The 23,066-nt window shown below is 36.2% G+C and overlaps 1 protein-coding gene across 1 annotated transcript; it reads left to right on the top strand.

The window, feature by feature from the left end:
- On the top strand, positions 1 to 19,966 carry opn7c (opsin 7, group member c). The gene is made up of 7 exons (XM_055167809.2): positions 1 to 196; positions 10,259 to 10,346; positions 10,760 to 10,922; positions 11,897 to 12,024; positions 17,754 to 17,892; positions 18,525 to 18,720; positions 19,136 to 19,966. The coding sequence occupies exons 1-7, from the start codon at positions 164 to 166 to the stop codon at positions 19,577 to 19,579; spliced, it is 1,191 nt and encodes a 396-aa protein (XP_055023784.2). The 5' UTR covers positions 1 to 163; the 3' UTR covers positions 19,580 to 19,966.
- Positions 19,967 to 23,066: the final 3,100 nt, after the last annotated feature.

A 23,066-nucleotide genomic window follows, 5' to 3' on the forward strand; every position in this document is an offset into this window, starting at 1 on the left:
AGCAGTCGGGAAAGAAGTCTGCAGATTTTGTAGCAGAGAGCACTAAAGCTCAAACTCTCTCAATTTGAAGACACACCTCTTTCATGTATTTTATTCTCTCTATTATGGTCTTTCTCCTTTTAATGTGTATATTTTGCTGTTTTTGGGATTATACTGGGGCTTCATGAAGGTAGTGGAGCACACTCTCCCATGGAAGGTAAGTCATATCTGGGGTGTGTTGTGACGATAAACAGGGGGATGTAGACCACTAAAACCAGACATTACTGATCCTCAATATCTTTTACTTTGTGCAATGATCAAGGACTGATGTGGTATTGTAATGTCATCCTGGAACAACACTGTGAACTTTTTTAATGTTCCTTAAATAATATAATAACTACTTTCATAGGAAATCTTTGATCTTTCCTGATAAATGTGTTGATGGATGTGAATAACTTTGTTTATGTAGTTGGTTAATGATGGTTATGCCGTTTTGTTGAGTTATTCTGATTTGATGGCAGATAAATCAATGACACACATGCATGCACGCCTACAAATACTTGCCATTTAAACATCTACCGTATACACCTGACAAATGATCAAATATTTTGTATTATTGTGATTCTTTTACTGCAGAAATGGGCAACCATTAAGTGCTTACAAAAATATGTTTTAACTCGGAGCATTATGTGCATGTCATGTGCTTATAACCATAAAATAATTAAGTCTATATGTTTAGTTATGTTATCCTTATCCAAGACAAATACTGTTAAAATTGGTATCACTTTACAATAAGGTTGTATTAGTAAATATTAGTAAATGCATTAACTAACACAAACAAACTATGAACAATATTGATTTTCAGCATTTATTAATTCTTGTTCATTTAAGTTAATGTCAATACAGTTATTCATGTTAGTGCATTAACATGATGCTAATGGTACATTTCCTAATGTATTGCTTGATTTATAAATGTATTAGTAAATGCTGAAATTAAATGAATTAAGATAAATAATCAATGCTATAGAAGTATTGTTCATTGATTCATGTTCATGAGTTCATGTTAGCTAATGCATTAACAAATACAACCTTATTGTAAAGTGTTACCAAAAAATTCAAGTGATTCAAATACATCTGACTTTAATTAACCTGAGTGGTTTCTAGTACACTTTACAAATGCAAAAGAGGACTCCAGCTTAAGAGCAATGCTCAAGGGCAGAAAGGATATTGTTATGTTTTTGGCACATAAGTAAATTATACAATTTATACACATTCATTTGTTTTATAGTCTGAGATGATACAGCACTGTTCAGCAGAATATTACAATTGAGCCCTTTCACACAGAAATTCCGGAAAATACACGGAAAATGCATCCTGGATTTTTCTGGGATCGTTCGATTTTTTTGTTCATTCACACTGCGCTGATTTGCCGGCATCTGCAAGGTCCCGGAAAGACACGTGACCTGTTGAAAGTCCTGCCCTCTCTTCTACGCAGCATCTGAAGTTTGCATATTATTTATTATTTCTCTCTCCAGAAACCACTTGCGTGCATTTTTGTTTTTGATAAGACTATAAATTAGTTGCAGTTCTATGCTGGTAAATGATTTCAGCTTCAGAGTGGATATTTGACAAGCTCCCTGATCTCTGCTTTAATCCAGTTTTCAGACATTTCTCATTGTGATTGTTTATATGCATTTAAAACTGCATTTAAAAATAGTGATGCATCGATGTATTGGCCGCCGATATTTATTGGCCGATTTTTGATAAATTTGAAACCATCGGCATATCGGCAATAGCACGAGAAAGGCCGATACCGATTGTTTATTAAAGGAGACAGAGAATGAAAAACCATTTTTACCTTGTCTTTGTAGAATAATGGTAGTCTACCCGCATTCACGAACATACAAAAAGTGCTAGACATGCTAAACATCTCAGTCTCATAGAAATTCCTCTTTTAGAAATGTCAGCCAGAAAACGGCCCAATCTGAAAAACTGATGCTTATGACATCACCGGCATCTCACTGCCCCTCCACTTTAAAATAATTGGCTAAATTTTTTAAGTGGCAGCAAAGTCAGCCAATCAGTAATGAGATTGCAAGTTAAGCCAGTAGGGGGAGCCAAATAGGTGCAAAACCACTTGTTTAAAATCCCCCACCCTAATAGAGCTATCTGAGAGAGGTTTTTAGTAAGCTTCTAAGGCATTACAGACCCAAACAAACGTTTTTTTGTCTACATGTCACATCACAGAACCAGGATAAATACCCCGTTCAATCATTCTATGTCACCTTTAATTAACTGCATAAAGAAATCCATTATATGTAAAAAATAAATTAGTTAATGTTGTTAATAAAATAAATGCTGAATAGCAAAAACCACCTTTGAAGGTTGTCATGCTGTCTTATTATATTTGTTTTAGCTTAATTTGTGCCTCTCTTATTATGTTGGTCAGTTGAATGTTAATTAGATCCAATCCATGTTCAGTAAAAATAATTTGATGCAGAAATAAACTAGCTAATAGACCAACTGTATTATATACAAGTGTTTAATATCGGCATCGGCCAGAAGTTGTCTGTTTAAATCGGTATCGGCCCAAAAAAATCCTATCCTTGCATCCCTATTTAAAACAAAATGCATTTTGAGGAGCTGAACGATATATCTTGTTGGGATGATGCGCAGGTATTTTCGTTTATTATAAGCTCAATGAGCACGTGACGCGATATTCTTTTATGCTGCTGAATGATCTCCGTTTCAACGCAGTAAGTGACGAGCTAACTTACCTGATATCTGCTTCAGTCCAGTTTGCTGACATTTCTCGTCGCGAATGTTGTAAATCCCTCATTTTAAAGAGTTGAACCAACTTCATGACACGCGCGTCCACACTACGGCACGTGCGTCTATGTTTATGCATCTCATTTATCATTTCCTGATAACTGCTTCAATCTAGTTTGCGACATTTCTCGTGGTGAATGTTTATATGCATGTTATCTTTTGTTTTAAGGAGCTGAACCATAACTTTTGTTGTGATAACGCGTGCGTCCTCACTACAACACACCCATTACGGCATTGTTTCGGCTTCTTGTTCACACAGAGGGTTTTCCGTGTATCTTACTAGGTTCTCTTTCCGGCAATGATCACAGAAGATATACGGGACGGTATTTTCTGGGACCAAAGGTCTGTGTGAATGGGGTTTTGATGTGATATGGCGAATATTATGAAACCTCTCAAGAACATGTGGAAGTCATTTTCTTCCTCAATTTAAAAAGAAATCACAAAAAAGCCTGTTTTAAAACTTCAGTACAACCATAACAGAGAGCACTCTCTATTATAAAAACACTTTTCATTATCAAATAAATGCATAAAACAACAATAAATTTGCATTCTTCTGCAAACATTCTTCTTCTGAAATTGTGGCACTACTAATAATTACTCATTTGTAAGCATTTTTGCATAAAACATCTGCTAAATGTATGGAAGCAGTGTGAATACAGACCAACCTTTAAGCAAAAATCTTTGATGGCAGATCATTTAAGAGAGGCAAGGTTGATGTTTTTTATCAAAAGAGAAAACTTGTATTGCTGTGTGTGCTCTATTTCACTACATCGTCTTCTTTGTGGAGGAGCTCATCAAAGGCATTTTGTGTTGTTTGATGTAGTGTTTGTAGTAAGGCAGTTTGTCAGTTTCACAAAGCTATACGCTTTGAAAGTGAGAGGATAACTAAAAATTTTATTAAGGGAAGAATGGGGGGTGTAAATTGATCAGGAGGTCTGGAGAAGAGAGACCATGCAGAAGACTAGCTTAGAATTAATTTCCACATTGTTCCGTTTTAACAGGTTAGCTAGTTCGTCATTATAATTATGCTATTAAACATTGTGTTTCTTATAATAGCTGACCAACATAGTCTTGATGCCTAAGGTTGCTGCTGTGTAGTTACTGTACCAAACTAAATATCTATAAAAAAAAGGTTGAAACAAATGTGATAGTTAAGCAATTTAAACAGCCTGACGACACCAGCATGCCTAAATTGTCGGCCAGCATCCAAGTAATGCAGCAGGAGAGAAATAATAACAATCAAACAGAAAGGTGAGGAGGAGAGAAAAAGAGGCAAAGGATGGCAACTGTAGTTAATAAATAACATGGCAACAGGAGATGAAATGTGAATTTTTTAGAAAAGAATGAAGAATTGTGTTTAAGGGTTTAAACGTAGCCTGAAGGTGAATTCAAAAAGATGTCAGCTTTGATGTATCAAGGATCCTCTCAACAATAAAAAAAAATTGAACACTGTGAAAAAAGGAGAAAAAAAATAATGGTTGAATGCAAAAGCCAGCTGGGCTTATATTCAAGTTTCTTTCTGAAATGGAGTGGATCCAAAACAGATCATGATAAGAGACTTTGCACAGATAATGGGGAGGAAGATTGACATTTTTTACAGTTTTTCTGAATTGCTAAAACACTAAACCCCAATCTCTGAATCAAATTCATAGTGGCCTAAACCCATTTGTCAAATCATTCACTCTTTTAGCAAAACTCTAAACACAAACTTCTCACACACATTTTACACTGCAATGCACTTGTTTTATAAATGCTAAACACAGGCAGGCAAAAGTTGAACACAACTACAACACAGTTGTCATCAAGCAAACACAACAACTCAAAATTCTACACACTTTTCTCTAATGGTATTTTTTACCAATTGTGTGGATTGGAAACAGTGTGAGAGTCAGATGAAAAGTATGATGAAGAACAGGACACCAGAGACGATGCAATTGGCAAAATTTTCGATTGGATTGCTGAGTTTTTACTAAATACAAGTGCTGCTTAGTAATATTGAAAACTTACTATTACTTGCAGTACTTACGGTAAAGTTTTCACTATATTCACTGAACTTAGCTTGTGATAACAGTAATACAGATTGTTAACTGTATTTGTAAAGTGTGTTGTTATATACAATAAACATGTATTTTTTGTAAGCAGATGTCCTGGATGTTGTGTTTTCCATTTTTTTAAGGTAGTGTCTAATGGATGCTCTGTAGTGTTTTATATTATAGACTTATGTGTGTAAGCTTAGTTTTGATTTTGAGTACAGGTGAAATGGTTTAGAAGGAATTGTTTGATTTTGCTAAGAGTCAGGGGTTCTTTGAATTTAGTTTGACAATTTGGATTTGTGTTTTAGATTTTGAGAAAATTAGTGATGGTTTCAAAAATGTGTTTTAGCAATTCTGACTACTCCCCCTCTCGCTCAAACCTCCGTCAATATGCGCCCGAGGTCAAAGTGCTGCAAACTAAGTGCTCTTCTGCCATACAATAGTCACTTAAAAATCATCACGTTTTATTTTGTGCCAGCATATGTACTCGTGTAACTGCTCATGTAACAGTCTTTAAATAGGGAAAACATGGAAGTGTTTGGTGGCTTTTAAATTCATTCCTGTTTGGATCCTAAGGAATGAATGGGGCTAGGCTAAATGCTACAAAGATTGAATGCATGCATTGAAAAAGATAGGGATGTATTAATTTGTCTAAGTTTAGGTAAGAACATAGTAAAATACTGAAAAATTGTGGTGTTTTCCTTTAAAGGAGCAGTGAATCAAATACTCAGTTTTAACTTGATAATTTGTTATATAAGAGGTCATCATAGTTAAATGAACATCCTGCAAGTTTCAGAACTGAAAATGTCAGTGCTACTGAAATATAACAGTTTTTGGCACAAAGCCAGTATTACAGCCGAGTGTGGAATTCAGAGAAATATGATGTCAAAGTAGAATTGAAGCACCTCCCCGAATCCAAATAAAACCACCACTTTTGTAGCCCCGCCCACAGCTTCACGTGACACACGTGTGTCTCAACAATCAGTAAACATGTCTTTAAAGATTGCCAAATATAACCAAATTGACTTTTAAATAAATTTTTTCTGAGAGACTTTTATTTTGACACGGTGATCTGTTATGGTAGAGTAACCATGGAAACAGAGTTTTGGGTTGTGGAAGAACTGCGTGGGAACAACACAGAAGCTGAATACTTTAATTCGGAGGCTCGGAACATAACATTAGGAATGTGTGGATAAAGGTTGTTTTTGAATAAGTTCCAACTCGCGTAATTTACTAAAAACATTAAGCGATTAATAAAGGTACAACAATTAACAATACGACTGTAATATAACGATAGAAATATACAAAGTTAGTGATAAGGAAGGACTTACAGTGCCTTGCGAAAGTATTTGGCCCCCTTGAACTTTTTGACCTTTTGCCACATTTCAGGCTTCAAACATAAAGATATAAAACTGTAATTTTTTGTGAAGAATCAACAACAAGTGGGACACAATCATGCAGTGGAACGAAGTTTTTTTGGATATTTCAAACTTTTTTAACAAATAAAAAACTGAAAAATTGGGCGTGCAAAATTATTCAGCCCCTTTACTTTCAGTGCAGCAAACTCTCTCCAGATGTTCTGTGAGGATCTCTGAATGATCCAATGTTGACCTAAATGACTAATGATGACATATAAAATTCACTTGTGTGTAATCAAGTCTCGATATAAATGCACCTGCTCTGTGATAGTCTCAGAGGTCAGTTTAAAGCGCAGTGAGCATCATGAAGAACAAGGAACACACCAGGCAGGTCCGAGATACTGTTGTGGAGAAGTTTAAAGCCGGATTTGGATACAAAAAAGATTTCCGAAGCTTTAAACATCCCAAGGAGCACTGTGCAAGCGATAATATTGAAATGGAAGGAGTATCAGATCACTGCAAATCTACAAAGACCCGGCGGTCTGTCTAAACTTTCAGCTCAAACAAGGAGAAGACTGATCAGAGATGCAGCCAAGAGGCCCATGATCACTCTGGATGAACTGCAGAGATCTACATCTGAGGTGGGAGAGTCTGTCCATAGAACAACAATCAGTCGTATACTGCACAAATCTGGCCTTTATGGAAGAGTGGCAAGAAGAAAGCCATTTCTTAAAGATATCCATAAAAGTGTCACCTGGGAGACACACCAAACATGTGAAAGAAGGTGCTCTGGTCAGATGAAACCAAAATCGAACTTTTTGGCAACAATGCAAAACGTTATGTTTGGGGTAAAAGCAACACAGCTCATCGCCCTGAACACACCATACCCACTGTCAAAAATGGTGGTGGCAGCATCATGGTTTGGGCCTGCTTTTCATCAGCAGGGATAGGGGAGATGGTTAAAATTGATGAGAAAATGGATGGAGACAAATACAGGACCATTCTGGAAGAAAACCTGATGGAGTCTGCAAAAGACCTGAGACTGGGATGGAGATTTGTCTTCCAACAAGACAATGATCCAAAACATAAAGCAAAATCTACAATGGAATGGTTCACAAATAAACATATCCAGGTGTTAGAATGACCAAGTCAAAGTCCAGACCTGAATCCAATCGAGAATCTGTGGAAAGAACGGAAAACTGCTGATCACAAACGCTCTCCATCCAAACTCGCTGAGCTCGAGCTGTTTTGCAAGGAGGAATGGGTCTCTCGATGTGCCAAACTGATATAGACATACCCCAAGAGATGTACAGCTGTAATTGCAGCAAAAGATGGCGCTACAAAGTATTAACTTAAGGGGGCTGAATAATTTTGCACGCCCAATTCCTCAGTCCTCCACTTGTCAAAAAAGTTTGAAACATCCAATACATCTCGCTCAACTCTACGATTGTGTCACACTTGTTGTTGATTCTTCACAAAAAATTACAGTTTATATCTTTATGTTTGAAGTCCGAAATGTGGCAAAAGGTCGAAAACTCCAAGGGGGCCGAACACTTTCGCAAGGCACTGTATAAGCAGCAATTTAGATTCTGATGCCCGCTTTCTGTGTTGTATACAGTAATTTTAGGCAAGTTGCGTTTGAACGGTCCAACACTCAACAAAGCTTTTTTATCATATAACTGTGGTATGTAACGGTACATGTATCTAAGAGCAACCTCACAAGCACAATAGAAATATACAAAGTTATTGATAAGGATTTATCAGCCGCAGTTTAGATTCTGATGCGCGCTTACTGTGTTGTTTACGATAATTTAGTCACGTCGAGTTTAAAGTTTTGTTTCTACTATAAAACAATAAAATTGACAAATTCACCGCCCCTTTAAATTAAACATTGCACTACACTTAAATATAAAGGTGCTTCACAATGCTATAGAAGAACCATTTTCCATAAAGAATCTTTAGCATCCAAAAAACCTTTCTGTTTTCCAAATGTTATTCATGGTGAAAAAAGTTCTTCAGATTATAAAAAGGCTATATAGAAAGGAGATCTGATTGGCTGACGCACGCGTTGCCACTTGAAAAGTTGAGAAATGTTCAACTTCTGCCGCGAGCAGCGGCACTGACTCGTCGCCGACGGATCCACAATTCAGTTCGGCAACGCATGACGTCCCCCATTAAAACTGAATGGAAAGCATTAACGCTTACGCCCCGTGTGAATGTACCATCACTCTGCAGAAATGTAGATTTTTTGACATCCACCAGACTGAAAAGGGTGATTCTCACGAAAACTTGGTTTTAAAAATGTCAAGCATGAAAATTTAAAAATTGCTTAAAGGGGCATTTCACCCGTAGAAACATTAATCTTTATTGAAAGTGCATTATATTTGTAGTCGAAATGTAACATACATTTAGAATTTGGTGCCTATTTGACAAAGAAAAGGGGTGTTTGTAGTCTCACTCCCTCAACAAAGATATTGCACTTCCTTCTTTCAATGATGCAATATGATGATTTTTACATCATTGAAAGAAGGAAGTGCAACACTGAAATCTGTATTTCTCCTGTCTCAGCGGCAACTGATGAAATGATGCATGACCATTCAAAAACATGACTGGGGTTCTAACTATACAAAGCTTAATGCATATGGGTGAAGTGTCCCTTTAAATTTACTTTTTTTCCCACCAGACATTGAAAAACAAAGTCTGGAGTAAATGGGAACATTAATTTAAAAACTTTTACTTATCATTTAACACTTTTTGTAACATAATTTAAAAAATTAGGCCTTAAAAATCTCATTACCGCAACAGTCAGAAAACATCAAAACTGACATATTTTCAAATTGACATGACAAACCTGAAAGAACATAATTTGGAGATTCTGCACATGCATTTAAAATCAAAGTATTATGCTTCTATTCATTAAATTAACATTTAATAAGCATCTGTTGCGGTAATGATAATCAAAATGTCGTGTAAGCATTCTGACAAGACAATATTTCAAATTAACTGTAAAAAAATTATCTTACCTGGTAGCCATCTTGAAGTAACTGGTCCATGTTGCTTGGTCACTCAAAATCAAACTTTATTAAAATTCTGTATGTGTGCTTAAACTGTTCTCAAAAAGTATTGCGGAGGATGAGAACATCAGACATGGACACATCATTTTCCTAATTTTTCTTCATTATTATTATACATGAATATTCAGTAAATATTTTTCTGTCATCTAAAGTAGTCTAGCAAAACATCCATTTTTTTTCTTAATATTTTTGTGTTAATTTGATTAAATTACAACATAACGCATGTTCAAACACAGCCGGACACACTGCGGTAATGAGAATTTCAGCAGAAAATGAGATAAAATTTTCAATTATAAATTCTTATGTTGAAATCACACATTGTGCAAGGTAGAACACAGTATTGTGTTAATTCTGATGCTTTTTAATGTTACTATATTACACATTTTAAAGCTAAAATCATTAGTGCTGTGGTGTTTCAATGGTTTCGTGAGAATCACCCAAAAAAACAAACATTAACCATTTGACATTTTGTAATTTCTCCAAACTGATCATTTTTCTGTACATTTTTTATCTTAAACAACAAATGCATTATTTCCTAAAAACACTACACACAAATTTTCTTACTTCAAGGTTCTTGAGGCATCTGAGAGGTATTTGTTATGTAACAGTCACTCTGCAAATTCTTTAAGAGGTTTATAAGTCCTGGTTTATAAGACCTATTCAATGCCTGATTAGAGAAATGAAAACATTTTTCCTGGAGGTGTCAAAAGTTTAATTGTGTAATCTGTTTAAGCTCAGGCAGCCTAATCATAGTGCTCAGTCATACCCAAGTCATACTTATTAATCTGGATTCATGAAAAAGGAAATTTCCATAAAACACCTGCATGCACAAAACTGTTAATATAAAATATTGTGGGAACCAAGCACCAAGCGTGTATTAAGCACACAATTTTAAGTCAAGAGCCTCTGAGAAAACCATTTCAAGATCTGTTTTCAGCTGTATCTGACATATTGCTCTCTCTCTTTCTCCCTCTCTTCCCTGCAGATGGGCAATGTGTCAAAGACAGCCTTGTTTGTGTCCACTATCTCCCGACAACACGATGTCTTTATGGGATCACTTTATTCTGTCTTCTGTAAGTTGAAGTTTAGTTTAAGCTCAAAAGCTTTGGTATCCTTTGGCTTCATGTATGATTCAATCGATGCAGCAAAACATTGCCCCACAAATTGCCCCACATGTACTTCTTATTCTTATGATGAATAATTCAGAGGTGAAATAGTTCAACTGCTATATCAACCTTTGCCTGTGTCCACCATGGCCAGACAATGGTCTGAATCCGTCAAACAATCATCAAATATGTATTATAAGATTCTGAGCTCAGGGATAAAAGTATCCTGATGTGAAAGGTTGATCAGCAGTGAGGTAATTATGTCACAATGCATGGGCACATTTTAAATATGGCTTTACAGATTAAATGCTTTGAATTTTTGGAGCATAAGATGGCGGATTTGATGCAAGTGGATGGAAAGATCTTTCTGTATTCCACAGGTGTGCTGTCACTCGTGGGAAATGGGATGCTTTTGTTTGTTGCCTACCGTAAGAGATTGTGCCTGAAGCCAGCAGAGTTTTTTATTGTGAATCTGTCTGTGAGTGATCTGGGGATGACCCTGTCTCTGTTTCCTCTGGCTATTCCATCTGCTCTCGCACACAGGTAGGATCCTGTTCAAAATGCAAAAAACAGGGTTTACAAAAAGCAAACATTTCTAAGAGAAAAAAAATGTGAAAGTCATTATTGCATAATTGCGCAAATAAACACAGAAATAGACATGATAATTGATAAGAGAGAAATTACAAGAAACATGAAACTACAGTGTAGGAAATTGGCAAAGTTAGATGGTCAAATTTATAGTTTAGTGATCATTATACAAAATTATTATTATTAAAAAAAAATATTATTAAGTAATTCCAGAATGCTGTCTAAAATACCCATCAAAATTTTTCCTAACATGTTCTTGATGCTAATTTTTAATTAAAGGAGCTGTATGTAACATTGACTTCTAGTGGTTTAACTTTTACATCACTTTAAATTCAAGACATTTTTCTCTGTCACCCTCTCGGGTTGCTAGACATATACAAGAGCGCAACTGATAATAAAAAGAATAAGTTTATCTGCTCATTTTTATGTTTGCATTTTTATGTTGTATGTTTTTGCTGTCTGCAAATTATAAACCCGCTTGTGTGGATTTTTATAACTCAATCTGCGTCTCATTTCGGATTTTGAGTCCATCGGAGGTCGCATTTATGGGCAATTGTGGTCTTATTTAAGTTAAGGAAACGTGATAACTGGCTACCGAGCTGTACACTATTAAATAAATTGGTAGTGGGCAGGATCACAAAGACCAAAGCAAAAACAGACATTCTGGACCGGAATGTGCATTTTTAGCATTGTTTTTCAGAGAAACAGATACGTAAAGCATGTTTCCTAAATATCAACGAATATATTATAATTTTTTTTATTTAGTACACTCAAAAACCTTCATAAAGCTCCTTTGAAAGTACAGCCTTGTTTTTAAATTCTTGTTTGCAAATGCTCGCTGAAACAAAATGATACTGAAGGTGTCAATGAAGTCATGGTCTAATTTTTTTAAGAATTAGCAGTAATTGATCTCTTTCTCTTCTCTCTAGGTGGTTGTTTGGAGAGATTGTTTGCCTGTGCTATGCTATGTGCGGGGTTTTATTTGGTTTATGTAGTCTAACAAACCTGACTGCTTTGTCGTCAGTCTGCTGTCTCAAAGTCTGCTTCCCAAATTACGGTACAATGCTGTTATTTTTACTATATTAGTATTTACACACTGATACTGTATGCTGCATGATTTCTATTTTGTGCACTGTGTTTGCAAAATGCATTTATAGATTACATTATACATATAAACCATCAATCATAAAGTGCAGTTGTTTACCCAGACAATGTTTTAGTGGTTCTTCCGAGGTTAGAAATCAATCCTGTAGCTGAATTTAAAAAAAAGTGCTATCTGTCACATTCAGTTCGCCATGGGACCTTCTGGGCTCTGTAAAAACACAAAAACAAGTGTGTCCATCTGACAAAACAATCCACTCGCTCTGTGTCCGTCCGACAAAACAATCCACGTAGCCCACTCCGTTTTCTGAATAAATATCTTCCTTTAATCCTGTGTATCATTTAAATCCAACAGAAAACAAACAATATATGACCAAAGAGCGCAGTCCCTGTGGCAAGCTTCACAAGCTGTGTTCCAATTCAAGTGCTGCACCCTACTAAGCATGCAATAAAAGGTGAGCACTTGCCCATTCAAGGCGCTCAGAAGTTCGCGAAGAGAACTGAAATGAGACGGTCTAACCTTCGGAGGACCCATAATTTGCCTCATCTGCTGCACACGCATCGTGCCTGTCAGCAGGACACAGCGGAGACGTTTCTAACTTATTAAAATAAATATGAAATCAGAAAAATTATAATTTATTTTAGAAAATTTGACATGTTTACACAATTGTCTCCAAATGTTTAAAGAGACACTACACAATTTTAACACATTTTATATTTTTGTAAACATGCAGAATATTTGTCTAAATGGTCTAAATGATATACATAAATAAACTAAGTTTAAATATTAAGATAATTTCTAACAAAAATATTCAAAGGTTGAATCTAAAGCAAAATAGGCTCCTACAGTATGTGATATATTAGAGTCTTACGTGTAAAATAGCCCATCCATATCATTTTACTGTTTGACTGTTCAGTACTGTTCATATTTACATTTAAAAAGCAGACATAAAAGTAACTTAAAAGTTACTTTTCTAAGTAACTAATTACTTTTGATATACAGTAACCGGTAGAGTAATTCAGTTACTTTTAAAAGAAGTAATTAGTAACTGTAACTAATTACTAATTTTTTAGTAACTTGCCCAACACTGGTGACTATTGACATGTAGATGTGTTCAGTCCAGGACTCTTATTAATCATGTGAAGTTAGGGAAAGATCGGACATTGCATAATCAGTGTAAACATGTCACTTCCTGTTGTCAGCTGGTGGCGCTATAACCATAAGTGACTATTGACATGTAGATGTGTTCACTCCAGGACTCTTATTAATCATGTGAAGTTTGGGACAGATCAGACATTGGATAATCATTGTAAACATGTCACTTCCTGTTGCCAGCTGGTGGCGCTATAACCATAAGTGACTATTGACATGTAGATGTGTTCAGTCCAGGACTCTTATTAATCATGTGAAGTTTGGGACAGATCAGACATTGGATAATCATTGTAAACATGTCACTTCCTGTTGCCAGCTGGTGGCGCTATAACCATAAGTGACTATTGACATGTAGATGTGTTCAGGTCATGACTCTTAGCAATCATGTGAAGTTTGGGACAGATCGGACACTGTATGCCTGAGTTCCAGCAACCTGTTTCATAGCGAAAGATCAAACTTTGGCTGGCCGAAATAGACACAAATTTTAATATAGAATCAAATCCTTCGCAATTTAGCATCACAAAGGCCTTAAGATGACACTCTCCAAATATGATGATGATCCGACGAAAACTGTAGGAGGAGTTAGTTAAAGTATGACTGCTGGAAATGAGAAAAACTGAGCCAAAATCTGAGAAATAATTCAAAATAGCTGACTTCCTGTTTGGTTTAGGGCGTTGCTCCAAGAGACTTTTTTGTAGGGCTTGTAATAATACATGAGCATACCGAAATTCGTACATGTAAGTTAAACACAGTCCAAGGGCTGCTTCATTCAATATTTGAAAGTGGCGCTAAAACAAGTTCCTTCAGGTTGCCAGCTGGTGGCGCTATGGCTATAAATGAAAATTGTTATGTAGATGTGTTCAGGTCAGGACTCTTAGCAATCATGTGAAATTTGGGACAGATCGGACACTGTATACATGAGTTCCAGCAACTTCCTGTTTCATTGGAAAACATCAAACTTTGTCGGGCCAGAACCGACACAAATTTTTACGTAGAGTCAAATCCTTCGCAATTTAGCATCACAAAGGCCTTAAGATGACACTCACCAAATATGAAGATGATCCGACGAAAACTGTAGGAGGAGTTAGTTAAAGTATGACGCCTGGAAATGACAAAAACTGCGCCCAAATCACAAAAATAACTCAGAATAACTGACTTCCTGTTTGGTTTACGGCTTCGCTCCAAGAGACTTTTTTGTAGGTCTTGTCATGCTACAGACGCGTACCGAATTTCGTAATTGTACGTCAAACACAGTCCGAGGGCTGCTTCGTTGAAAATTTGTAGGTGGCGCTATAGAGCCATTTTCTCACGCCTAATTCTAAAGCATACACCACATGTAAATTTTCATCACTCTTGACATCTGTGCAAAATTTCATGAGTTTTCGAGTATGTTTAGGCCCTCTAAAGTCCCGCTGAAGTCGGAGAAAAAGAAAAATAATAATAATAACTCCTTGAAGAACAATAGGGTCCTCACACCCCGGTGTGCTCGGGCCCTAAATATAAATGTGAGAAATGACACACAGAAGCAATAAAAGACAAAAAAAGATATGCGAATGTCGAAGAAATATACATTTTGTTATATTTAAGGAATGTGTTAGCTTTTTGCATAAACACATTTGCACTATACTGTACATCTTTACTCATTTGACACACACTGCACCTCAATGTTTATTTGTTGTATCATTTGTTGTACATGTATATAGCATTTTATATACCTCTGTATACGCTCTACATCCTTGTGTATCTAAGATAAGTGAAAGAACAAGGCAGAATACACCGTGTTCCAAATTATTATGCACATGCCATTTTTGTTTATTTTTCCGTCAGTCAGTAAGTTTACAAATTTTATTTTACCTTCAACACTTATATGACAGTGTGGATGTTATTCTATTTAAATGAAATAAATATGTCAAAAGATACTTAAATTACTACTTTAAAAAATATTCAAGATATGCTGTTACAAATTATTATGCAGAATGCACTTTAAAGGTGCAGTGTGTAGATTTTAGTGGCATCTAGTGGTGAGGTTGCGAATTGCACCCCGCCTTTCGAAGCACATAGAGAAGCTACGAGACATGTCATCATCGGAGACAACGTAGTGACAAACGCGCTCTGTAGAGCAGTTTGTCTGTTTAGGGCTACTGTAGAAACATGGCGGCGCAAAATGGCAGCTTACATGTAGGGGGACTCGCAGGGTATAAATAAAACGGCTCTAAGGTAATAAAAATAATACAGTTTATTATATAAGGTCTTTATACACCACTGATATTTATAGTTATTTATATTAAATTGCATTGCTGTCAAAAGATCCTTCTAAAATTTACACACTGCACCTTTAACCAAATTTATAATGATATAATGGATTATAATGATGCAAAAGCAGATATCTGTCAAATGTGTTGCATGGACACAAAACAAACATTGTCCAAAAAACAAACAAAATGTAAAATAAATAATGTATTTACACAAGTTACATAATAATATATGAGCATATCTTTGACATGACTTTAACTCTCCCATTCATTAAACTTGTAAGTATACAAGTAGAGGTTTTGTCTTTATTTCACTTGAAGACGCATCCCTAAGTTGATGTTTGAAATTATAGTGCTGTCCACCTCAAAGATCTTTCATATAATGATGCACCACAGGCTCTTAAATAGGACTAAGGTCAGAGGATGATGGTGGTCACACCTTGATTTCTCTCTTATTTTATGCCCATATTAAAGGTATAGCGGAGGATTTTCTCAAATTTGAGAAAAGAACCACCTTCTCAACTTAAAAAAAAAAATGCAATTGCGCAACAGTCCTGATTGACAACTATTGATGATCCACCCGGAAAAAGAAAATCTTCCGCTATACCTTTAATTAAAATAGTCAGTAATGCTTTTGCAGCAAGGGGTGTATTATCCTCCATGAAAGTAAATTTATTTCAGAAGACATGATTCCCTTTATATTGTGAAAAACATCTTTTTAGGATTTTTGCATCTTCTAGATGCCCGTTTGTCCCCCTGAGGGACCCTAAAGGCACCTACCATCTTACTTCCCAATATTCCAGTCCAAATAATTACTACAGTAAGCACCTCTCCCTATGTTACAGTCTTGTTTGAACATAGTGGCTATTCACCAACAATCCAGAATGACATTCATCTACATTATTCAGTGTATTATGGCATGTCAACGAATAAAACTATGTTAAATAGTCTTATATTCTGAGCTCACAGCAAATATTTTATTTTTGCAAGTTTTGGTTTGGGGTAAATACAGCTTTATGCAAAGGATCCGGTATTAAACGAGTTCTTGGGATTCCAGAGACACCAGCAGGTTTCAATACATGTTTGCTCTTTAACTTTGGCTTTTTATTGCTGCCTTTTGCTAATATTTTACTAATAAAATATTTTTAAAAGCCTTTATATAGTCAAATCTTTTCGTATTGTGAATCACTCAAGAATCTGATAATAGTTCAATAATTTCTGTTATGTGGATGAAGGATGAACCCAAATGCAGACAACAAGGGGTTAACTAAGGATATTTATTAAAGAATTAAACAGAAAACAAAACCCACGAGGGGTCAAAACAACATAAACAAGATACTACACATATAACACTACTATAAACAACACAATAAACACTACTAGACTAGACTTCAAAGACAACGTACTCACAGGTTTTAGGAACAATGCACAAGCACAGGACAACAAACACAAGGATCTTAAATAGAGGACAACTAATGAGGGCAACAGGTGAAAAGAATTAAACAATGAAGATGAGAACAACAAGGGAGCGGGGTAAAAGAGACAAGACACAGGGAACACGTGGTCTAGCAAACCAATACTGAGACCACGTGAACCCACACAAAACATGGGTCTGTCATGATTCTGCCACAAGACTAGATTAAACAAAGGACAAGATGGCAGAACCATGAAAATTTCTGTTTAGATCCACCAAATATAAATTGTTATAGGAAGTTATTTGCTTTTTTAAGATAATGCACACTTTTTATCTTTAGAAAGATATTTTTTCATACCCATATTGTTGGAGAACTACAACTTTCTTAATAATTTGAAACAGCATATTTTTAAAAGTATTAAAGTATCTTTTAAATTTTTTTATTTCATTTAAATAGAATAACATCCACACTGTCATATAAGTGTTGAGGGTAAAATCAAATTTTTAAACTTACTAACTGTATTGGAAAATAAACCAAAATGGGATGTGCAATTTGGAATAATATGGAACGCAGTGTATTTTCATTGTACCTTTCCTGAAATGGCAATAAAGCATTTGACACAATAAGGACACAAAATAGCAGAAACAATAATAAAACTAGCAAACAAAAGAGATATTTGTTTTCTTTTAAAAAAAAAAATATTCTAGCAGAGGTTACTTTATACAGTACAGTATATATCTCACTATTGTCAAACATTAAAAAACTCCCCCAGTCTCAAGAGAATCAGCTTGACAAATTACAGCACAAACAGCGGTTGTTGCTACCTAAAAAGGTTTATTCATGTACTATTACTCTTCCTCTTCAGGCAACAAATTCTCATCCAACCATGCTTGTGTGATGGTGGTTGGGGTGTGGTGTTATGCATCTGTGTTTGCTATCGGACCTCTAGCTCGGTGGGGGAGTTTTGGACCAGAACCGTACGGAACCGCTTGCTGCATAAACTGGTATGAACCCAAAAATTTTTGTAGGGATGCTCCGATCAGGATTTTTTGCAGCTGATACCGATTACCAATTTGTTATCTTTGTGATCGGCCGATACCGATTTGTTTAAAGCTGATATGCAAGCTCATTTGCATATCACATTTTTTCTAGATAAAGTAACAACACAGATGTTGCCTTTGTTATATTATTTGCAGTAATGAGGTATATTACTGTTTTAATAGAGACCCAAATAAATAAGCACAACAATTTTTTTCTGCAAAGAGATAGCTCTTTAAAAAGGTTTGTCTCCTAAAAGTGAGCGCGTCCTCATAGAATACGCATATCACTGTAAAGGCAGAAAGAGAAATACAAATCTGCACGTCGCCCATGAGCAACGGGTTGTAAACATTCCTGCATTACGTAAAAATGTCTCTAATTTGATTCAGGATCCTTTTGATGACAAAAGTAAACAGAAAGATTGGTTTATGAGATCGGCAGATTTAGCAAGCACCGATCGAGTCATTTAATGCCATTATCGGCGATACCGATCGGCGGTCGATCGATCGGAGCATTCCTACATTTTTGTGACAAAATTGGTGCTAATTTATCATGTGAAACTGTTTCTGTATTAATGTTGTTTCCCTTTTCCCCTTAGGTACAATCTATCCTATGATCCCCTTGCCATGTCTTATATCATCAGTCTCTTTATCTTCTGTTATGTACTCCCATGTACCATCATCATCCTCTCCTACACCTTCATCCTGATCACAGTGAGAGGCTCTCGCCAAGCGGTTCGACAACACGTTTCACCACAAACTAAAGTAACAAATGCGCATACTTTGATAGTCAAGGTAAGAAGGACTTGGTTGACTTGAATTTTGTATTCTGAATATATAGAAACTAAAATAGAAGTGGCCTTCAAATGATCTCATTTCGCCAATACACTGTGTTTTATTACTCAATGGTTCTGACAGCTCGAACGTGATTCTGTTGTTGAGTATGTACTTAATGTCTGACAAACCCCTAGCTTATTACTTGTCCTCTGTGAACAAGGGCTGGCTGTGCCTTTGGCTGTCCTTTCCACATTTTTAAAACATTGTCATTTAGTTCCTTGAATGCCAGACTTTTGTAAGCTTTTAGTGTTGGGATTGAAGGCTGCACTGCTTTTGCATATGGTGGTACTACATGTTTATTAAATGTATTTTCAAATATCCCCTTTTACTGAGTATGTGACACAGTGGGTATGGCTGATGTGTTTTCTTTCAGCTCTCAGTGGCTGTATGTATTGGCTTCCTCACGGCCTGGAGTCCGTATGCTGTGGTCGCCATGTGGGCAGCGTTCAGTGCCAACGAGCAAGTCCCACCCGCAGCATTTGCCCTGGCAGCTATTCTGGCCAAATCTTCCACCGTTTATAACCCTATGGTTTATCTGCTCTTCAAACCTAACTTTCGCAATTCACTGAGTCAGGACACTCAAACCATTCGCCACAGGATTTGTATGAGCCACAGTAAGGCCAGTCCTGTACCACGAATTAAAAGCCATCAACTGCAGAGCTCTCAACCATGTAATAGTAAGGATGCCAGCAACTCCACACCTTTTTCCAGCAGCCAACCAGAGAGTTACGGTGCGTGTGTACAGTCCGCAGACGCACTTCCAGCAAACCAGCACCCAGAGAACTGCTTGTGTCCTGGAGGAAACCGTCCAAACTGAAATTACTGTGAGACAGCTGGCTAAAAGTATTCACAATGACCTCCTGCGAAAAGAAAGAAAAAAACTTTGGGTTCATAAGTGCTGACCAAAATCCACTTCTCTCTGAACATAAGTTTTAATGCATGCTGTAAGTTTCAAAAATGTATATTATGTGAATATAATTTTGTTAATAAAGTTAAACGTGAATAAACTTAAATAAGAACGCACTGACATTGATTTCAAAAACAATTTAAGTTTACTTTACAAACTGCGCTGTTAATTTGATTAGCTTATTTCGATTTTTTATTACAGATTAATATGAATGTAGTAATATTAACTGAAATAAAAAGAAAAAACTTACACTGAGTGCATTTACAATCAAATAAAACAGTTATTTACACACAAATTTGCACGTTGGTTCACGTGGCATTAAAACCTGTTGTATGTCGGTGTGACTTTTCATCTTTTTTTTGTTTTTTTGTTTTTTTTGAAAGTAAGTCCATCAGTTGGATGACTACTGTGCTCCTTTAAACAGCATACTTAACATAAATGTAAATATTTTCTTATTTACTCGCCCTTTATGCTGTTGCCTCAAATCCCCAAATCGTTTTATTTTCGACTACATGTGCCCTGCGCAGACCGGTCAGCATATGACATCAAAGTACCGCGAGAGCGCACACCTCTACTTCTCGCCATTTCGACCAGCGCATGAACAGACTGCCACTTGCTGGCTGAATAACAGCATTACAACTCTTTTCCTATACATTTTTTAAATGTTTAAAAACTGTATGAGAAACATGGCTTTACACTGAATAAAAAAATTACACGTATATACAGGTACAATCTATAGGGAAATGTCACATCACACTACTAGCTGTTATTTGCATTTTAATTGTCACCAACTGGTCATGTAGGCCTATAGAACTGCACCAAATCTTGATAAATAGTTTATCTTAGATATATTAAATAGTTACTAAATTACTGTACACACGTATGAAAATGAAGGTGTAATGACTATGTTACACCTATAGGGCGCACTACATACAAAAGATATCGATAGAGAGATGCAGTAGCCTACTGTAGGCTACTTGGATGAAAGAGGATCAGGAAACAGCTTCAGAAACTACCCTTGAGGCACCCAGCAGCATTCAAAAAAGCACTCAAAGATCAAAGTAGCAATGCAGAAACAAACACAGATCTGTTAGTGTGAATTAGACAAGCACTTGATAGAAAAAATAAGACCAATACAAAACGACATTACATTGGTGCATTCATTTGTGTTAGTCAATGGTTACATATTTGGCAAACCCTTTTTTCCAAAAAGAACGGTGCATTCAAGGAATACATTTTTATTAATATATTGCTTTCTGGGTATTAGTTTCATGGCCTTCTGTGCTGCTAACACAGCTCTACCGACTGATCTACTGTTTTAAAACACTTTTTCAGGCCAACATAACGGTTTAAAATGCATTATCATTAGAAGAACCTTTGTAAAAGGTTTTATTTTTGTAAGATTCATAAAAACGCTCAGTCTCCAAAAACATGAAATAGGGTTAAATGACATTAACCTGGCAAGTGTTAACGCTGGTGCTCAATTAGGACCCTCACCAGTCCTTTATCAAATCCAGTGGATCAAATTACAGCTTTACAGAAATGTATTGTGCTCATTGTGTCTGAAGGGATGTGAGAGTCAGTTTCTGAAGTCAATGCTTTAAAGTAAAACAGTGAGGGCATTTCTCTCATTGTGTTAATGGGTTTAATTAAACGGTGTGGTCTGCCTCCATTAGGAGAATCCATTTCTATCTATAATATTTTGAAATAACGTGGGTTTGCCGTTTTGTCATTTACTGATATGGCTTGTGACATGTAACCAGTATGAGTGCAAGCAGATTTCTACAACAAAGCTTTTCACGAAACAAAAAGAGGAAAAGAATGTTGTTGAAACTGTCCAGAAATGTCATTTTCTCTTATTCTGGTTCCTTATATGTTTTTTGTCATTCTTCAAGCCTTTACTGAAAGCTCTCTATGGTTTAAGGAAGTAAGACCCAAAATGAAATTCATCCTCGGTTTTTTCAAAAATATGTTCACTCTTGCTTTCTGTGTTTACATCATTCTGAACAAATGCAGTCATGGTCCACCCAGCATCTGTCCTTGACTCATCTTATAGCCAGTTTAGTGTTATTCAGTTTTGGTGATGTATTGATTCCAGATGTGGAAGAAGGTGGCCAAGACATGGCCAAGACAGTACATTTTTCTTAACTCGGGCCATGCAGTTTTGTTCCAACATCTACGATTTCTCACAAACAAATAAACAAGAATGTGTGCTGAAGATGTCAAGATATAAGGATGCTTTCTTGCTACTTGCCATTAAAGGGTTAACCCTAGGTTTATCCTTTGTTGATATTTTCTTTGTTGTTTGAACACTTTGAAACAGATGGATAAATATCACACCAGATCATATTGGGTCTGACAGCCGCTTCTATTGTTCTTCTATTGTTTCGACAGTAAAGCCGCCCATTTACTCAGTTTTCAGTAAACAGTCAATAGCCTCACTGTGCTTATGTTCATTAATAATTCATTAAACAGCTGATCCTCATTGTACTGTACACTGTACCCACAGATCTGTCAATGACAGATTGGGAGAGACACTGCTGTTATCCTTTTTCCCCAAAACTATAAATGCTAAATAAATGCAAGCTGTTTTCTGACAAATGTATTATCCCATTCCGAATCTGAATTTCGCATTGCTCTTTGTGTAGACGTGTCTGTATGTGTGCATTTTAACTCTGTGGTTCAGACAAAGACCTCACAGAGGAGTCTATAAACTGGAGGCATTGATAATAATCATCAGTTTCAGCTTTATTCACCAAGTGCGCGCACACACACACACACACACACACACACACACACACACACACACACACACACACACACACACACACACACACACACAAAGAATTAATTGTAGTTTCAGGAGCTCAGAGTACATACAGTATATACATAAACACAAGAAATGACCACTCTGTTTCAATTTCTGCATAGTTTCGAGTTACTATTTACATACAAAAACAATAGACTGTCATGTGTTCCATTCAAATATCAGATTCAAGCAGATAGCATTACTAGTTTGATGGTCATTCATATCCGTGGGCTGTGCAATCGGTCTTATACACACTGGACATACATATTCACATTCACACAATGCCAGGCAAGCTACAATTACTTGTTTTTCTGGGTCATCATCAGAAAATGATGCCACTTTTAAATACTGCAAGTCAACAGAATAAAAATTGCCAAGACCTCAACCTACTCTGTCAAAAAAAGATTCCTTAGCTGTCAACAGAGAATGGTGTGAAAAAGGAAAAACATCCAGTATGCGGCAGTCCTGTGGGCAAAAATGCCATGATGCTAGAGGTCAGAGGAGTCGACTGATTCAAGCTGATAGAAGAGCAACCTTGACTAAAATAACCACTCATTACAACTGAGGTATGCAGCAAAGCATTTGTGA

This window comes from Misgurnus anguillicaudatus, chromosome 5 (assembly GCF_027580225.2).
Source record: "Misgurnus anguillicaudatus chromosome 5, ASM2758022v2, whole genome shotgun sequence".
Lineage (NCBI taxonomy): Eukaryota > Metazoa > Chordata > Actinopteri > Cypriniformes > Cobitidae > Misgurnus > Misgurnus anguillicaudatus.